Source organism: Stegodyphus dumicola, chromosome 8 (genome assembly GCF_044657685.1).
Source record: "Stegodyphus dumicola isolate Sdum_Otavi_A_Nest chromosome 8, ASM4465768v1".
Classification (NCBI taxonomy): Eukaryota; Metazoa; Arthropoda; class Arachnida; order Araneae; family Eresidae; genus Stegodyphus; species Stegodyphus dumicola.
The window spans coordinates 114,376,947-114,397,157 of record NC_140775.1 but is presented as its reverse complement, the minus strand read 5'-3'; the positions used below and the strand labels follow the sequence as shown (position 1 = coordinate 114,397,157).

General features: G+C 31.3%; 1 protein-coding gene across 3 annotated transcripts in view; it reads right to left on the bottom strand.

Annotated features, from left to right (window-relative positions):
* Vps35 (Vacuolar protein sorting 35) overlaps nt 1–20,211 on the bottom strand; it is a 199,331-nt gene that overhangs the window by 161,751 nt on the left and 17,369 nt on the right. For 2 of the 3 annotated variants that reach the window (XM_085822305.1, XM_085822303.1), the window contains exons 2-3: nt 16,363–16,397; nt 9,468–9,666 (exon numbers count right to left, since the gene is read on the bottom strand). In XM_085822305.1, coding sequence (XP_085678431.1) covers nt 9,468–9,666; nt 16,363–16,365 — 202 coding nt within the window. In that variant the 5' untranslated portion in view covers nt 16,366–16,397. The remainder of the gene's footprint in view (nt 1–9,467; nt 9,667–16,362; nt 16,398–20,211) is intronic. The other variant, XM_085822304.1, reaches the window with a different exon arrangement.

The following is a 20,211-nucleotide window of genomic DNA, read 5'->3' as shown; positions in this document are numbered from 1 at the left end:
TAGGCCACACAAACCACCTGCTTCAGTTACTGTTCCATGGATACAAGGCAAGCTTGGCAGCAGAAAATGACCCCTGAAGTTCTTATTTTAAAGTAACAGACTATAGTTTCCCTAGTAGTCTCTGCAGAGTTTTAAATTAATATGAAAAGTAGCATATCCCATCCACAGGTTTATTTGGTGATAATATAGATATTATAGTATGGTTCTAGATCCAGAAAATACAGCTATCAAAAATTATGAAAGTGCCAGAGAGGTTAATGAAAATGAAAAAATTCTGATTGACAACTAGTCAAAATTCTCCACGCAGCAATTACAGAACTTGAACAATAAAACTTTTGGCTCTAGTGTAGAATTGGGTGCCCCTTCAATTAGCGACAAATATTTTTTCAATTTTGGTAATGAAACCTCACTTCTGGTTACCATGATAGTTTTAACTTTGTTTTAGCTTCCTAATTTTATTTAAATGAAAATAGATTGATGTGTACATGGACAAATTTAAGGCAGTGTGCAATGCCTAGTTTGTGCAATTCTAGGATGTTTTTCAAGTGAAAACAGATCGATTTGTACATGGACACAGAATTTGTTCAATTCTTTGACATTTTATTTAGGTTTTGAGTAGCGGCCATCTTGAAATTGTGCCTTCCTGGCGCCGATCTTGGCATAAAAAAAGAATTGAAAAAAATAAGGGGCAGTCAATTGTAAACTTTTACCAAACTTTTTAGCTAAACAAGAAATTATGTCTGTCTATAGAATTAAATAGAAAGTACTTAGCATAAAAACCAAAGCAAGAAATGTTTAATAAAGTAAAAAAATAAATATTAAGTTTTTTTTTTTTTTTTTTTTTTTTTTTGTAAATTTTGATACCCTTTAGATCATAAATGCTTCATTATTTCATAAATCACAATTTCATATTTTTAAAATTTTTACATGCCATCTTAATAGATTTAAACTGATGATCTAAATCTGGAAAAATCTCAAATCGCGGAAGTCCCAAGTCTGGATCTTGGACTTCGTACTGTATACTTACTTAGGACTAAAATAAATAATAGCTTTTAACTATTATTTATAATATTATAATTTTTTAACGCTTAATTTTTTCCTTATAAAAATTTACAATATTTCTAGGAAATAAATAGCATCTTGAATTATATACTTTCCATAAAAATATCTAGTGCAAATACTACCCATTCTAATTCTGCTAATAATATGCGATTTTGAAGGATGTACATCTATCAGAATTCTTTTACTATTCTTAAATATACAAGTAAATTTTATCTTCACTGCCTGAAAATTCAGTTCATTTTTTTCCCCCCAAAGTCTGAAATCATAGTTTCACATCCTTCTGAAATTGTCATCAAGGCTGTTTTCATTTATACAGTGGCCGTCCAATAATTGAAAGATTTTTACAACCCTCTGCATTGCTATCTATTTTTATGACATAGGAAATTAATAGCTATAAATATATTTTCTAAGCAGAATGTGAAAATTTTAAACTATGCTTAGGAACTGTTATGTTAAAAAACTTTACATTCATGTAGATGTTAGATCATTAAAATAACTTTCCAGTGTAGAAGTAACATCCCATTCAACAGCCTGATTTTATCTATTATGAAAATTTCAGTGCATTGAAAATGAAATACTTTTGAAAATATTTTCGAATACCATACTGCACTAAGAACGAAGTTTATAAATCTGATAGATTATGGCTAACAGCAAGGGAAATCCAAAATTTGTCATCATGACAGTCTGGTTATTTTTTATGTCACATTTACTATATTTCAATTTCCTGGCCTTTCCTCAGCAGGCTGGATTTTTTTTATTATTATTACAAGGCAAATATCAACAAAATATCATTTTTTAAAAATTTTACATAGAACTTCTACACATTTACAATTTTAATTTTTCAAAAATATCTATAAAATATAAGGGAAATTAAGAAGATAAATTGAAGTGTTATTAAAAAAAATAATGATCTGAATCAAAAAGATGTTGATAAAACATAAAATTTTCACTTTAGGTTGTATTGTTTAAAAAAAAAAATCTGTCATTCTGAATAAAGCACTGTATTCTTAGCACTAAAATTTTCAGAAACCTAGAAGTTGAAAAAGACTGTATACCAGAACTCCAAATATCCAGAACTATTAGGCCTAGCATCCAACTGTACAACTGAAAAATGCGGTTGGATAAAAATATGGTCACATAATTCTTTTATGTCACCAAAACTTGTAAACAAAGGTGGGAATAAAAAAACATCCTCTAAATGAGAAGACAGCAGACTCAAAAAAATGCATCAGAAAAACCATCGATTATCATCCACACAATTAAAATGGTTGTGATAAGTTCATGATACATGGCCAGCACAAAGAAGACTTTTCTGAGAGCTGGATTAAAAGCTTGCAGACCGTACAGAAAACTTTCTATGATTTAAGAAAAATTATTTTTATGAGCCAAAATGTATGCCAAAAGGGTTTCTCAGGATGTTTATCCAAAATCCGAAATTAGAAGAAGAAATTTACTCCAAATTTTATTATTTTTTATGCTCAAACTAATTCTGAGCATTTTTTAAATCCTTTTACTCAGTTGCTTCTTAATTAAGAAACATTTCTTTTGTATTCTTGATACTTTTTACCAAAACATTGCTTTTTACAATGAGATGTCAGTCAAAATAATTAATGATGGAGTTCAACGTGTTCATAAGAGGGAAGGAAAAGCAAACAAAGAAGGCTGCATTTTAACTATGATAAACAACCACCATCTTTAATGATTTAGAGCACATATCTTTTTATGGTGTCAGACTCATCGAAATAGTAGCAATGGCAAATGGCACAAAAATACAAGATCTTGGAAAAACATCTCTTTTCACTGCTTGATGTATGGTTTCCTCAAGGAGGTGCAGCTAAAAACAAGATAATATCCTTGCCATACATATTCTGAATACAGCAATGTATGCTTAACAACAAAATTTTCAAAAACCTGTAAGTTACAAAAGACTGTATATTAGAACTATAAATATCTGAAACTCCCTTATATTCTCCCCCTTTTAAATCCCTTATATTCTCCCCCTTTTAAAGGGTGACTGGGGATTTTAGAGCACCCAATCGCCAAATCTGGGTGCGGAGAATCATCATCCAACAACCCTTTTAGTTCGGACGCCACTATAAAGACATTAGGATTATTTGGAAGCAGACACAATGAAAAATTAGCAATCATCTTTGCCGGGAATCAAACCGTGGACCTCTAGAATACCAGCCCAGCGTGCAGAACCACTACACCACGAAGGCACACTAGGAAGGCGAGAGAAAAAAAGCACTAGCACTTATGAAGACTAAATGAAACAAAAATGATATTTACACAGGGATAACTGATAAAATTAGTCTTATCATAAACAGAAGTGACTATATCCACCTTGTACTCCTTAATGCCTCAAAAACTATTTTCATCGTGGAAAGTTCAAGGCAACGCGGAAGCTCCAAGCATTTCATTTTGCATACCTGCAGGAAGTTCAGGGTAAAATATAGAATTTCTGAAAATGGGTCATAGTGGGGAAAAAATCTGCCTCAGAACATTGCAAAAAGAAGTTAAAAAAATAAAACAATTACTTTCATGCATACCTAATATGCACCAACTATGATAATAATTAATGATACGATGCATTTCGTAGTCTAAAGCACATACGTAATGAAAAACACTTTTCCTGTGTTTCTTTCCAATACTGAGATTAAAGAATTTTTAATATATGATCAGTTCTCAGCTATGCAATAGTTTTGTTCCAAAATATTTTATGACTGGATGAAAATTTTGAAGATTCATTGAGAGTTTTTGCACCAATGTAATTGTCAACATCTGCTAACGCAAAAAAAAAAAAAAAAAAAAAAAAAAGAATATTACACCAAATGTAGTAAATCGAATTCTCCGAGTTATCGTATTTGACGAATTATAAGACGCACCCTTATTTAGAAGGCCACACACAAGTAAAAAAGTTTCAACAGTCCATGTGACAGCGTGATACCACAAAAACTTAAAATGTGGTTTCTTTTAGTTCTCACGTTTCGTAAAAGCCAAATAAACAATCGTTAAATGCAATTACCAAACATATTTTTATTAAGAAAAATTAACAAATGGCAAGCTATTTTGAACATGACATGTAAATTTCAATAATGAATAAATGGCAAGCAATCAAACATAATACAAAATAAAGCAGAAACAACAAAAAACACAGATTCAAGGAAAATGTTGCCTATCATGAAATTAGACTTTCAAAACCATAAAAATCCTTTTCACTATCATCATCAGTGAAAACGAGAATATCGTCATCACTACTGTTTCCGCCATCGCTAGTATCACCTTCTTCGAATAATGTGTCGTCTTCTTTTCCGTCAAGAGGATTACTGATTCCGCATTGATAAGCCTTTTCATGAACCTATAGCACCAGCCCTCAGATGCCTGAAAAGTTCTGATTCCCATGTTTTTCTGCAAATCCTTTGGCCTCATTGATTATCATTTTGGTTGAAACACTTATCCCAGATTTCCTCTTATCTATCACCCACATTTTTATGGCATTTTCAAGTTCAGGCCAAGATGGAGCTGGGCATTGAAGGTTATGTTTTTGTTTTTTAGCAGTCTTCAATTGATCTTCCTGCAGTCACCAAGTACGTATCATTTTTTGATAGGTGGTGGACCGAAATGCCTTGCTGCTGCTCTGTTCCATGCACTTTGGCATAGTTTAACACTCCTAGTTTATACTGAATTGTATAGCTTAATCTCTTGTTTCCTGTAGCCATATTTTCCAGGGTATTTTTTTTAAACAAATAGTTTTAAGCACCAATACCAACATGTTTAAACAAAGTAGCACCAACACTGACACGTGTGTCGGCTGAGTCAAAGAAAGTCTATGTAAAGAAGGAAAGACTCCATACACGTAATGAACCTGTTCGAACTTCGACATCAGCTTCGACGCTTTTTGGCGACAGATATTTCACGCATGCGCAAAATAATTATGGCAGATGTAGAAAAAGTTATGTGCGTCTAGACCTTTATCCAGGCTAAATATAGCATTCAGTACTGAAAGTTAACCTGTGTCCTTCATGTATAAGACGCAGGTAACTTTTTTGAGACCAAATTTAGGAAAAAAGTGCGTCTTATATGCCGTCAAATACGGTAATATAGGTGCTGATATCAACAAAAAATGATAAATTTGGTATAAGAAAATTAATAAATTATTCTGTAGGTCTTAATTTTAGCCTCATACGTGATCATTAAAATAATGTTCTAAAAGTTTCAAAATTGTAATACATTTATTATCACTTATGTTCAATTTAAATGTTTACTTTGTTAATTTAAATGTTCTTTAATTTTTTATTGCCTTATGATACTTTTTAAATAGTAAAATAAAATTTAAAATGCATACACAGTCAACATGACCGTATGTGTAGCTTTGTGTTATAATGAACATGTTTTCTTACAGGTATTAAACATATATATAGTTAAGGTATCACATCAAAATGCTGTTGGACCTTTTTTTTGTGTGTGTGTGTATAATTCTTTTTTTATGTTCGTGGAAATGCCAGAAAATCACTAGATATTTTGAACTCATAAATTTTATTTTCGATCATTTTAGAACTCGTATAATATTTATAAAATTAATGCAGAAAAATACTATGATGCTGGTAGTTTTGTTTTATTTTTAGTATATTTGGATGCATATACTTTTTGTAAAAATAATGTGTGTAAAATACAACAAAATGTCGACATTATCTATAGCTTTTTTTTTTTTTTTTTGTATAATTTTTGTAACAATAATGTGTGAGTAATGCAATAAAGCATGGACATCTTCAGCTATTTTTGTTCATATAATTTCCATAAAGTGCAAAAAATATCATACCCTTATTTCACTAAAATAATACGGTTAGAGTTGACTTTAGGGTACCCCTTGTATTATTGCGAAGTTCTTGTTTCATTTATCGCCAAGTTGTTGTTTCATTTATGGTAACCTGAGTAGTTGAATGTTATGGAAACACTATTATGATGTAATCGTTTGCATTATTTCAGGAAATTTTGAATCATGGGATGTTTTGTAAGGGCTTTTGTGGTGTGTGTTGTTAGGAAATGCATTGCTTGTTTCATTGCTTACACGGTAGAATGGCTAAATGTAGTAAGATTAATATGAATTTTCTGTACAATTTGGAACGAAAGGGGAAAAGTGCATTCATTGACTGGTGTGTAAATGAAGGTTTACTTAGTAGCCATTTTCCGGACAGTCCGGAATTACGTATGATATTTTTGTGAATTTATGTGGCAATGCCAATATGTGGATTCGAGTTCAAATAATTTTAGGAAGTTTTTGGATTCTGTTAAGGAATTTTGTGTGCCACAGACTGAACACGAAGGAATTTCTAAGTAAGGTAGGTGGATACTTGCTTTGCCTAGTGCTTAAATACATAACATGTTTTTCCTTTTTTATGTTATTTTATTGTTTGGTTTAAAATGCATTTTATCGAGATTATGTATTTTTTGTTTGCCTCTGCTGTAGAATTGGGTGCTCCTTTGACTTTTTAAGTGAAAATATAACGATGTGTACATGGACATACTCAAGGACCTAGTTTGTGCAATTCTCTGATGTTTTTTTTAAGTGAAAATAAGTCAATGTGTACATGGATAAAGTCAAGGGAGTACGCAATACCATTTTTGTGCAATTTTGGAAGTTTTTTTTTTTTTTAAGTGAAAATAGGTTGATGTGTGCATGTATATCGAGTTTATGCAACTCTTTGTCATTATTTTGACTTTGTGCAGCGCTGTTTTTTGCCGCAAAAATCGCCTCTACGCAAGCCAAAATAACAAGTCAAAGAATTGCACAAACTTGGTACCCATGTACCGCAAAAAATCGCCAAGGGATACAATAAAATATACTTTTATCAACGATACGTATATTTTTGGAGGCATCATGCTTGGATATGGTGCTGACACACTGTAAAACGCAGAGTTGCTAATGATTATGTTTTAGCTATTTTTTTTTGGGGGGGGGACAATATAAAAGATGCAATTTACTTCAAAATAAATCCTCTAAAAAGTAGACAGCAAGCTTTGATAAATTACATTCAGGAAAAGGAGACCACAAAAATTACATCTGACCAAAAAAGACTGCAAGTAAGTTTGGGAGCAAACATTGACTGCAAGGATTTAGGTTTGGTAAAGCACTTGAAGCTTTAAGAATGTTTGAGGGGAAGAACTAATGGGAACTGAGTGGTATTGAATTCAATACTATGTATGCTGAAACCGCAAAGTTTTACATAGCCAGCTTTGTCAGTCACTAAAACTGAATCTGAAATGAATAAGGCTGATACATCCAATTTAAATCATGCACCTGCATGAATAATAAATACCGTATTTGCCAGCGTATAAGACGCACTTCGTTTTTTATACACATTTTTGAAAACTAAAACTTCATTACTGACCATTATAATGAATTTACAGTATTTTAAATATAAAGTAATACAAATACAAAGTAATACTTTCAGCAAATATAAAATTTATCTGGAAAAAAACACTTTTTAATCTTCTTCATCAAAACCAAGACACTCATCTCCAGAGCTGAATGAAGAGTCACTTGAAACCTCTTCAAAATCATCATCCAAGTCCTCTTACAACAAATTGTCCTCTGTACCATCCAGTGCATTACTACCTCTTCCTGATTCCGCCAAATTCTTGCCATTTTCTCAGTTAGGAATGACCCAAAATGTCTCTCTGCAGTCCTGTTTCCATGTTTTTTAGCATACGCTATCACACGTAGCTTGTATGCTATGTTATAGCACTGCTAACTTGTTTGGGGGCCATAACTTTCCAACAAATTTAAGAAAATTGAACAATAGAAATTTCACACACTTAACAGTCATTCACAAATTTAAACAAACCCAGCTATGATCGTCGATGACAGAGCATGCGCATTCACTGAAGTAACTGAAATATTCACTTTGCAAGGAAACAAGGAAAAAAACATTACACAACTTCAAATAAATTGAGTATCGACATATAAGACACACCCCATCTTTCAGATCTATTTTCAAAGAAACAAAGCGTGTCCTATATGCCGGCAAATACGGTAATTACTCTCATCATCCAAAAAAAAAATTTTCCACCCAGAAGAAAGTATTGGAATTAAAAGTTATATGAAAAGAAATTAGTATAATGATTAAAATTGCCAAAAAGTTTATTTGAAGTTAATTCATATAACGATCTCATAACTGTCAGCAACTGTAGTCATCAGTTCTTTGCACATTATCATAGATATGGAATACACAGTTGAAAACTAATTTAAGTGCATTTTGTGCATTACACTCATCATTAAAATTCGCCCACTTACACACAACCTTTGCATTTGTAACTATACTTGGGAATTTAAACAACAACAACAAAAAAAAAAAAAAAAAAAAAAGGGCAAGTAGCCTTTATGAAATATTTAACATTTTTGGATAAAATAAAAATTTTTGACTATCGCAAAACAAATATCAGTAAATAGCATTATATCATGTACGTAAAAGTTATTAAATACATATATGGATACAAAAATAACAATTTACAATAATAAAATCAAATATATACAACAGATCATTATGAATATATGAATATGACTTCTCTTTAGCTTTTAGAATTGCCAAAGTTGAGATAAAAGTGATTTACTTAATAGCCATCACCTTTCTATTATTTTTCATAACTAACAATAAAGTTTAAAATGAAAAGAGTGTGAGCAATACAAAATACAACACAGAAAAGCAATTGTCACTTGAAAGGAAACGTCACTTTCGGCAGTCTGAGTGATAACAGTTTCTTGTTTGGCTTTCAGCCTATTTACCTAGTGAAGAGGGTAACCCGATTTCATGGAAGCACAATTCTCAGAATTGTTCCGTCTAACATTATGTTTTGGCAACAAATATCGTATGTGATAGCACTTTAAGACTTAGTAGTTATAACTGTCATTTTCCTTTTTCGCAGATACAATGTCAACCTAATCTCTGTACAGCACCTTGAAGAATGTTTTTAATAAGACAGTAAACTGATTGATGGGTTTCACTATCTCTTGGCAACAAATTCATAAGTGTCTAACTGTTGAGACAAGAAACAAGAAAAAAAAATCTGATTTTTTTTTTTTTTTTTTTTTTTTTTTTTTTTACATTTCAGCTTTCTTTCATGTGTGAAACATGCACTCGAAAACTGAAATAATTTCTTTAGTATTGAGAAATACTAGTACATATGTATGGTACAAAATCAAAAGATTATGCCAAATGGAGTGGCAACACTTCTTATTTGACAAGACAAAATTTTCTTTGTATAGTAAAAATAATAACACCAGTTCTGGGCTAATTTATAAAACATTAGTATTTCCAATTTTGGAAATGCCAAATGAATGCTTTAAAACACAATTAGCAATATTCCATCCAACAAATTTTTTTAAATACTCAAAAAATAAAGGATACATAGTTCATAGTAACTTTTTGGACTCAGCAAAGATGTACGTAACTCTCCCAACATATTTGAAGCATGTTTTAAAGCCTCCATCAATTTTGTCTTATCAAGACACCGTTTCATTTGAAATGCCTGAAGTTTCACAACACTTACAGCTTCATCTAAAAGCTTTTCTTGCTCTTCCTGAGGTGATAATTGTGGTGTTTGAGGCTAGAAAAATCAATTTTCAAATCAGAAAAAAAGTTTTAATACAGACAGTTTATGAACACAAAATGTAAATACAGGGTGATCAGCGAAAAAGCCTTGATTTTAAAATTAAATAAATATCTCTACAACTAAGACCGATAGAATTATGCGGTAAACTGTACGTTTATTAGCAAAACTGTAATAATGCTATACAGAAGTTTAGAAAATTTAGTTACGAAAATTGTTAACAGATGGCGCTCTAATCGCAACGACATATCAATAGCCTTTAAAAATGTGCTTTGAATTCGAAAGTGATCAGTACGACTGTTGGTTAGTGAAAAAAGGCTAGCGTAGAAAGTGAAATAATGTATTCCATTGAACAACGTGGGTTTTTTTTGGGGGGGGGTCTGAAATTTCACCGATTAAAACGCAATCCTACGGCAACACGCCGCAGTTTTCAAATCCAATTCAATGTTCCAGTTGGACCCGATGCGAAAACTATTCGCATGCTCTTCGCGAAATTTGAACGGACTGGCAGTGTGGCTTATGATAGAAAGGGAAATGTTGGGCCTAGGCAAAGTGTAGTCATTCCTGAAAATGCAGCCAAAGTTTCTGGAATTGTTCAGCAAAATCCTACGAAAAGCATCTGACGGATGGCATCAGATACAGGTTTGAAGTACATGAGCACGCAAAAAATATTTAAAAATAGCTACGGCTGTTTCCATACAAAATCTGGTCATCAGGCCATACCCATGAAAGCTGTGCAACAAAGAGTTGACTTTGCAAATCAGATTCTAACAATGGTCGACAACGACAGATTTGATGTGAGCTGCATCTCGTTCACAGATGAGGCAAATTTTCATTTAAATGGAATCGTTAATAAAAAAAAAAAAAAAAAAAAAACTGGAGATTTTGGGGTACCAAAAATCCTTATTTGTGTGAAGAGAAAGCACTGCATTCGCCTAACGTTACTGCATGGGCTGCGGTATGCGCCAGAGGCATTATCGGACCATTTTTTGTACAAGAAACAAACTGAATGTTACGTTACAATTTTGAAACAATTTGTCAGCACTCAACAAGCGTTGGAGGATCAACCAGGTATTGGCTGTTCATTCAAGATGGGGCTCGACCACATTGAACAGATAAATTTTTTTGCTTTCTTCATGAATACTTTGGAAATAGAGTAATTGCATTAGATTATCCGCAATTTACTGACACAGGAATAGCTTGGCCTCCATATTCTCCTGATCTGAGTCCTTGTGACTTCTTTCTGTGGGGCGCATGGAAAGACACTGTCTATTGAAACAATCCCACTACTCTAGATGAGCTTGAATCGTTGATTGGTGTTGCATGTGATTCCATTTCCGTTGAGACACTACAAGATGTGATGTCAAATTTCATTGTTCGTTTACACCACCTCATTCTTTCGAATGGTGAACATTACATTTTGAAAAAATTGTATTTTGACTGCAAAAACTGCTTCACTTTGTTTTTTTTTTTTTTTTTTTTTTTTTTTTTTTACTCTTTTCAGAGAAAGAGTTTTCAGTGTAGAACGCCATCTGTTAACGATTTTCGTAACTAAATTTTCTAAACTTTTGTACACCATTTTTACAGTTTTGCTAATGAACGTACAGTTTACCACATAATTCTATCGATCTTTGTTGTAGAGATATTTAATTTTGAAATCAGGGCTTATTCACTGATAACCCTATATATTAGTTAAATTAAGCTACCATACATACTTTTAAAAATGAAGTACATGCAAAAACTAAATAAAATATAACAGAAAACATTAACTAAGTTAAATGTTGTATAAAATAAAACTCTCTAACATTCAGTGGAAGAATTTACAATCAGGCAAAGTAATTTGCAGCCTCTTTACATTATCTAAATTCTCAAACTAATAAATTGGTCAAATCAACTTGAACATAAGATTAGATCATGTAAAATGGTTTCCTTTCAATAAATTGAAACCTGTGCATGTCAAATGTCCAGTTTTTCTTAAATACAAGGATGTATAAAATGATGGAGTTTTTTATGATATCAGTCATTTATTTGGCTGATTCTAGTTTGTTTCAGATGTTATTTATGCTTCATGTTCTGTATTTTTCATAGCTGAAAATCACTTTACTTGCATCTTATTTTTTCTAAAATAGCTTTAACACAATATTATTGTTATTATTAGTAGCACTGAGCTCATTGTAGATTGTCCATATAGTTATTATAGTTATATAAGCAAAGCTTTTTTCCCCCGCATGCACTAAGTTAATGCCACATCAACTAGAATAACATAAAAAGTATTGCAAATGCTATTGACGCCATTTTTAAAGGGGAAAAAAACTTAAACTAAAAAAAAATATGTTTTAAAATAATCTAGCTACACAAAAAACAAACTATTTCTGATTATTTATATAGGAAATAAATGTTTAAAACATATACAGAAGGTAGCAAGAAAAAAAATTCTAGATATTATTTACCTTAAATTTCATTTAAATTCATGCATGTTATATTCATATTACACATTTTAAAATTTGATACATAGTGCAAAGTCCGATGACCGACCTCCAATAACCTCTCTTTTTTTTTTTTTTTTTTGAGAAATTTTCTTTTTCTCAGATAGTGAAGGAACAAAGAGTACGATATTCAAGAACAAGCAAGAAAGATTTTTCTCCTGATTAGCCAAGATTTCTCTTACTGAGAAATATCATTATCTGCAACAGTATCAAATCCTCTTGCATTTCCCCCCCCCTCTTTAAACACCTGCTGGCTAGTGAATCCATGAAAAGAAACTAATCTTATTTCCATTAGCAAACCACTTTTTCATTTTTTGGGCCTTGAATGATCATAGAGAGGCAGCATTTTTCTATCTTAAATAAGCCCATGCACAATAACTGAAGTCCAATGAACTATGTTTAGAGTGGAATGTTGCAAGAACTGATTTCTTTTGTTTATATAAAAGGAAGAAAGAATTAGATTCTGATGAACTTAAGCTGAGTTAGCACTGCAAATTGCACTCTTCTTTAACTTTATTATTATTTTATCACAATTAAAGTTTCAGTACTAAATAATATCTTCGGTTTACTGTTTATTCCAAACTATACCTCCATAGGCAATAGATATTAGAATTTTTTAAGTATAAAGTAACCTTTTTAAAATCAGTACAGCAGTAAGATCACCCTTGATGCCACAAATCTGAAGATTATTTAATATCATGAGCTAAAAACAAAAATTTTTTATTAACAGAATAGTGATACAATGCTAAATAAAGATGTAGTAACTGAAGTTTTACACTCCAGTGACCATGTGCCACTCATCAGCCAGTCAAAAACAATGAAATGGCTTTTGATTGACCGTTGAGTGGCACATTGGCAAGCCCATAAAATATCACCATTTCATCATCGAGTCACATTTTAATTTCATCACATAGTTATTCAATCCCAATCTCCTTTTACCCCTTTTATTAAAGAAAAAAGACAGCTGCTTGTTCATTTCTTGAAAAATGCCAAATTGTAAAAATCTACTTCAATTTAAAAAAATAACTGAGAAAAAAACTATAATTAGATGAAAAATGTGTTTGGTTCAGGAAAGAAGCCAAATCAACTGATGATTCCTCCAAGCAAGGAAATATGCCAAATGATAAAAGTACCAAGAGCCCAACTAATTGAACATGTGAAGAAATACTAAATGATGATGATATAATTATGTCTTAATTGCGATTACACAAAACCCAAATTATCAATCAACAAACAGTGAAAATCTGTAGCACGATTTCAAAATCCAGAAAATATTGTCACCGATAATGAAAAAACAATAAAATGATTGTTCAGAATGAAGAGATTTCAGTTGACTATATACAGGTAATGCTTGACATGGCGACCTGAATAATAGTTTTGTGCCTGAATAAGAAATTGTCTTTTTATAAAACTGAAGTTTTAATTCAAAAAACAAAACTGCTCAACAAATAATAATAATAATAAAACAAAACAAATGTACAGATTGAGCTCTTTTTGTAAATTTTGTCTGCTATAAGGTCATAAACATGAGAGACGTTTCCAAAGTTCTAGGAATTTAGATACAATTTTTTTATTTTATTTTTTATTTTATTTTAATTTTTTTTAATTATTATTATTTTATCAATTTCCATCACTATTACAATGCAGTTTCTCAACTTTATTCCCATTTAACTCAATACATTTATCTCTAAATTAAGTCATCCTCAAAGAAATATTTCAGCGTTTCCTCCACCCATTAATTTGTAGTATGGTTAAACTCTCAAATTGAATACCCCATAAAGAGTTCTTTTAAATGTGAAAAAGATATGGAAATACAATACTCCTCACAGACTTTAAACAATCTCTAAAATTTTGACAGCCCGTTACCACAAAAAGAGAATGATTACTCTCCAAACCTTCTATAATTGCAAAAGCAAAGCTACAAAAATTACCCCTGCATCAGTTAAACAACTGAAACAGGACTAAGCTATATATATCATTGGATAGTTGCATAAACATTTAAGACTTGGCCAGTAATGTAGCCAATAAGTTCTAAGAGTTCAACTAGAGCTTAATTCTTAAACTTTGGAAATACCTTACTTCATTATTTCATTGACAATCATTCCATAACTTTAATTTTATGACTTAAAATCTGAAAACTAAATTAATGACCTAAAATCTAAATTCTGAAATCTTGTACAGTACTAGATTCATTATCAATGTTTATTTTGTAACAGCATGAACAGTAATTTATCACTGTGTCTAGTACACATAATTTTTTAAAACTTTGAAATTTAATTAAACTTATAAGAATGGTTTAAATCTATTTATCACGGGCATTTTTAAGTACTGAAATTAACTTTTCATAGCATGTTATGGATTATCTTTCCTAAACTATGGTAAACCTATCTAAATAATATGGCGAAAGCTTCAGGGGCATAGGTTAGCAGGTTACAGTCGAAAACATCGCGGCAAAAACATCGCAGACGAAAATGTCGCGGAGAAAACAACGCAAGGCGAAAACGTTGTGCTACAAAACATCGTGGGAGAAAACATCGCAGTTCTAAAACATCGTCGTCGAAAATAAAGCGGTTCAAAAACATCGCAGTGTAAAAACATCGTCGTTGAAAATATCGTGGTAAAAAATAAAGTATCTACAAATCATTGCATGACGATAACATCGCAGACATGCTTTTTTCAGGCATGCTTTAATAAGTGTAAATGGATAGTCCCATAATGATTTGTGAGCGCAAGATGGAAAGAAGGATAATTTTTACTTTCATATTTTTTATTAATTAATAAATTTTTGCTGAGAAAATAAAAAGGAAACTTAAGCATAAAAAATTAATGCAACTTATAGCACTTAATAGAATTTTAAACAGACATAGTTAACTAACAAAGGCCATTAATAAATCATTTTTATAAAGTTTTTACTGGTAATATTTCATGAAAAGTATAATCTATAAATTACATTTAATTTTCTATGCTTAAGTTTCCTTCTTACGTTTTCAGCAAAAATTTATTAGTTAATAAAATATGTGAAAGTAAAATTTATCCTTCTTTACACCTTGCGCTCACAAATCATTATGGGAATATCCATTTACAATTATTAAAACCTGAAAAAAGCATGTCTGCGATGTTATCGTCATGCGATGATTTGTAGATACTTTATTTTTTACCACGATATTTTCGACGTCGATGTTTTTAAACTGCGATGTTTTTGAACCGCTTTATTTTCTACGACGATGTTTTGTACCACGATGTTTTGTAGCACGACGTTTTCACCTTGCGTTGTTTTCTCCATGACGTTTTCATCCACGATGTTTTTTCCGCGATGTTATCGGCGGACACCGGTTAGCAAGAGGCTCTTTAAGTTATGTTAAGATACTGTAAACTTACTTAAGATACTTATACTTAAAACTATGTACTTAAGTTGATGGCTGACACATACTGAAGGAAATTTTTTAAAGCTTAGCTGCAGGAAAGGATATAATATTTCAAGATTCACCCAATAACATGAAGTATGCTGTTTTCTTCCCCCCTCTCCCTTGAGATAAAATATTGCCATGGTGATCTAAACAGCAGAACTTGAGAGATATCACTTGCACTATGATACTTAACCCTCCGTGGGTAACAATTAAAAATTTCATTACAATAAATTTTAATTTAAAAACAAATTTGCTAATAGTAATAATTGTGTACATTTCATACACTAAATAAATAACAGATATATGTGTGATCAAGCTGTGCTTGACATACGAGTTGAAGAAGAATCAAGTTATGTTACGATATGCTCCGACACTTACAAGTTGCAAGAGAATAATATTATGTCAAGTGGTACTCAACATACAAGTGGAAAAAATTAACAGGTACTTGCTATATTTTCAATACTATGACCAGAGAAAAATACAAATAAATATATAACTGTATTAAAGGAATAATATAGTGGGAGAGAAAACCAAATATATTTTTAACTACTGATTTATTAATACTCTTCTATTATCGGGACCGGATTCAGCAATGTATGTATGCTCATGTGTAGCTGTCTATGTGCATATATGTGTATACACACATACATACATGAGCACACATACATCCATCCATTTCTAAACCCGGTCCCAATAATAGCAGAGTACTGATTTATTTAAATATTTTTATTATGCATGCAAAAAAAATCTGATAATGAAATAATATATAAATGTGAAACTCATACATAAAGAAAACATACCATATTCAAAATATCTCTTTTTCAAACAATGGTACCTAAAAAAAAAGTAAATTTCATCTTCAGTTTAAGCATAGATAGTTAAGTAATTATATAAAACCAAATACCTTTATTTTCTGAGCAAAGAACCGGAACACGTACAGACTATTATTTCAACATATATTTTTAATATCAACTAAATGCACGTAAATTGAGCCAATAAATAACTATATCGAAGAATACATTTAAATACTATTTAAATGATAATCAGTTTTTTTTAATTATATTAAGTTTGGCAAATTATATAAATAAGTGCAAAATTACTTGAAAAATATTAATATAAAACTAAATTGCCCATTTTTACAACACATAACTTTTATAAGAGCTATTATTTATAGAGAATATGTAAAGTGGAAAAAAATGAAAATTTGAAACATAAATTTACGCAAAATTCAATTCAATACAATGTTAGATTGATTTTAAATTGAAGAAGAAACAGGCCAATGTAAAATTTAACATTACACAAAAAGGCTACCATAGTTCGGTATAGGTTCTGAATAAAAACTCTTGATTTTGAGGTGGATCTAATACAACTCCCACATCTTATGACTTTTTTTTTTTTTTTTTTTTTAGCATTTTATATAAGAAGCAACTGGGGTAAAGTGCAAATGAATGCAGCACCCATATAAAGGAAAACAGTAATAAAATGTGAAAAATTAGTTATTAGGAAGACTTAGGTTAAGATTAATAGCATTAACATGAGTTTTTTTTTTTTTTTTTAATGGGAAAGGCTACAAGGAAATCCAGTTCATGAGCTGAAGCTGTATGGATAATTTTGCAGAAACAAAGTCAGAGCTATGAATAAGTGCTCAGTTATGATTAGCTATGTAAGGTTCCTTCCTCCTTTTAGAACATAAGATTCATGTTCCTTGATGCAAAATTTAAGCAATCTTCTAGCATGGTAAGATATGTCAAATCACACTAACATATAAATCCCACACGAATTAAACTCAGAGACAGGATTTTTAAGAACTTAAAAATGGATTTTAGTGACAAGAAAATTACTTGACAGTTGAATTTCTGGAGAATCTCAGTAATTTTGTAAGAGCCAGAAAAACAAAATGGAATGACGAAAAGTTGTTATGGTAATTTCTCATAGCCCATGGTTTTGTTTGATGGCAAGATGAAAATTTTTTAATACTTTATCACTGATGGTGGTAAAAAACCTTCTGCCAATGCTCACCAGCAGCAGAGCAGTAAAGTTGCTGAACACTGGTAATCTGGTCCAAGGTTTGAATTCTGCAAACAGGCTGGCTGCATGAGTTTTTTTTTTTTTTTTTTTGGTTTTACCCATGTGTAAAAGTACATACGAGCCAGTTGCCCTTAGAAAGTCTTAAACGAAGGCATCCCTCTCTTAAGGCAGGTAGCCCTTGAGTGCTTTGCTATAATCTAATAAACCAAACCAAACCTTCTACCATAACAACCAATTTTAGGTATTGAGATTGTGAAAAAGCACAGACTCTGAAGAGCAGACTTTGAGAGCACAATACACATTAGTAAAAATAAGCCCTCCCCCCCCTTTTTTTTTTATTTAGCAGAATGACATGATTTAACATGCAGAGGTAAACAAACAGAATCGAACTAAGTATTAGAATATAATTTCTCACAAACATGTAAATCTTCAACTTCCCTAATCACTGCTCCCATTAAAAATATTATAAATTTAACAAATTTTTTGGAATATATAATTCACAGCTTAATTATTCGCAATGTTAATTTTAATAATAAATAAATCATCTATTTCAAATCTTAATCAAAAGTACAAGAAGGCATTATGTGAAATTCAGTCTAATCCAAACATTATTATTTCAAACCAATTATTAGTCCTAAAGTCTTTATCATATCCTTTAGCAAAACATTAGGTTCCCAGATTTTCATCAGTTCTTTCAAAGTTATTGATAAACTTGACGATATTCTCCCACTGTACAGTTATGGTTTCTTTAAATGTTAAATCACTTGTACAAGTGTTGCAGTTGAGGGAGTATTAATGCCTTAAAACCAGACTTTGACAGTTTCATTTCACACACACTGAAATTGAAGAGTAATTTTCTCTCACTTAAATTTTAAGACAGACCCCAGTGTTAAAAAAATTACTAAAATCAAATTGAGGAATTAGTTCAGTACCTGCTGACATATAAAAGCACCATTCTTTAAGGTTACATTATTTGAAAAACTCTTTTTTTGGCTCTGGCTTCATTATGGTAAAACAGTACAAAGTCTGTAATTCGGACTCGTTAGGACTTCGGCGATTCCCGATTAGCGATTTTTCCGGATTATAGATCATCGATTTAAATCTGGTAAGATGGCATGCAGAAATTATACAATTAAAAATATGAAACCATAATTTATGAAATAAAGAGCAATTATGATCTAAAGGTTATCAAAATTTACAAAAAAAAAAAAAAAAAAAAAAAAAAAAAAAAGCTTAATACTTATTTGTTTATTTTATTAAACATTTCTTTCAATGTAACATGTTTAAGTTGCTTCATTTTTTGTGCTAATACTTTCTCTTTAATTCTATAAACAGACATAATTTCTTGTTCAGTTACAAAGTTCCACTTTTCAAGTCCTTTAATTGCTGTGTCGAGAATACTGACTAACTTGTCAATCGAAATTTTTTCATTTTGTCACGTTTTTTCGTTTCTCATCTTTCTGTCACTTTCTTCACTATCGGAAGCGGTATTTTCTGGATCTAGAACCATACTACAGATTTCACCGTCCATTAACCCCTTAACTGCTGTAGAAAACGTACAAGATTCAATTCCCAGTACCACAGTTTTTCAGACAGGCGCGCATAGTTATGTGATGTATTAGGGAGAAAATAAGTGCAAGTTTTACTTTCTAAAAACTGTTTACTTTCACAAAATAAAGAATAAAAGAAAAAAAATGAATGCACAAAATTTAATGATTTGAGTAAAAGTATAATAAAAAGATGTAAGTATAATAAAAATGATGTTTTTATAATTAAAAAAATATCTCTGAAATGGAGTTTCAATCAATTCATTTTTAGACCAGTAAAGTGTAATATCAGGTTTCAGTGTTATACCTTGTGAAATCAGTATGCCTAAAAAAACATATACAGTCAAAAGTCGTTAATCCGGACACCCATAATCCGGAATGATCTATAATCCGGACCTCCAATCTACAAACTTTCTGTGCATGCGTCAACGCATAATGCATTCACACATGCGCATAATACTTTTACGCATGCGCATTTAATGTATAATGGATGGCATAAGCTAAGATAAAATTATCTATTTCAGTTAATGTTGCAGATTGCATTGTTCCTTAATCTTCGAATTGGATCCAGATTATTATTTTTTGAAGATTGTTAGAGTAATTTTATAAAAGTAAGTTTGAACTTTCGATTATGTCAAATAGAATTTCCGATGCTGGAGCTGCCGAAGGATCTACAAAGCGAAAGCATGTTTCGAAGTCCATTAAAAAAAAGTGGAATTACTGCAAGAAATGGATGAAGGCATATCCTTTGTTTCTCTAACCATTCCGAAATCTGTTTATCAACTTCATGCTGCTTTGGGAGGGGAGAACGTCGCGGCGCGCAATGAATTGGAAGTTGATGTGTCAGCAATATCCTTATCTTCAGGACAGATATTTTTATTTCATTCCACTTATAACTCCTTTCTAAATATAGTATTTCATCTCGATGTACTCCGTCTTTGATATGATTTAAATCAAATTCCTCCTAATTATAATTCGCTTCCGATAGTGAAGAACGTGACACAGAGGTTATTGAAAACGAAAAAATTTCGATTGACAAATTAGTCGGTATTCTCGACACAGCAATTATAGGAC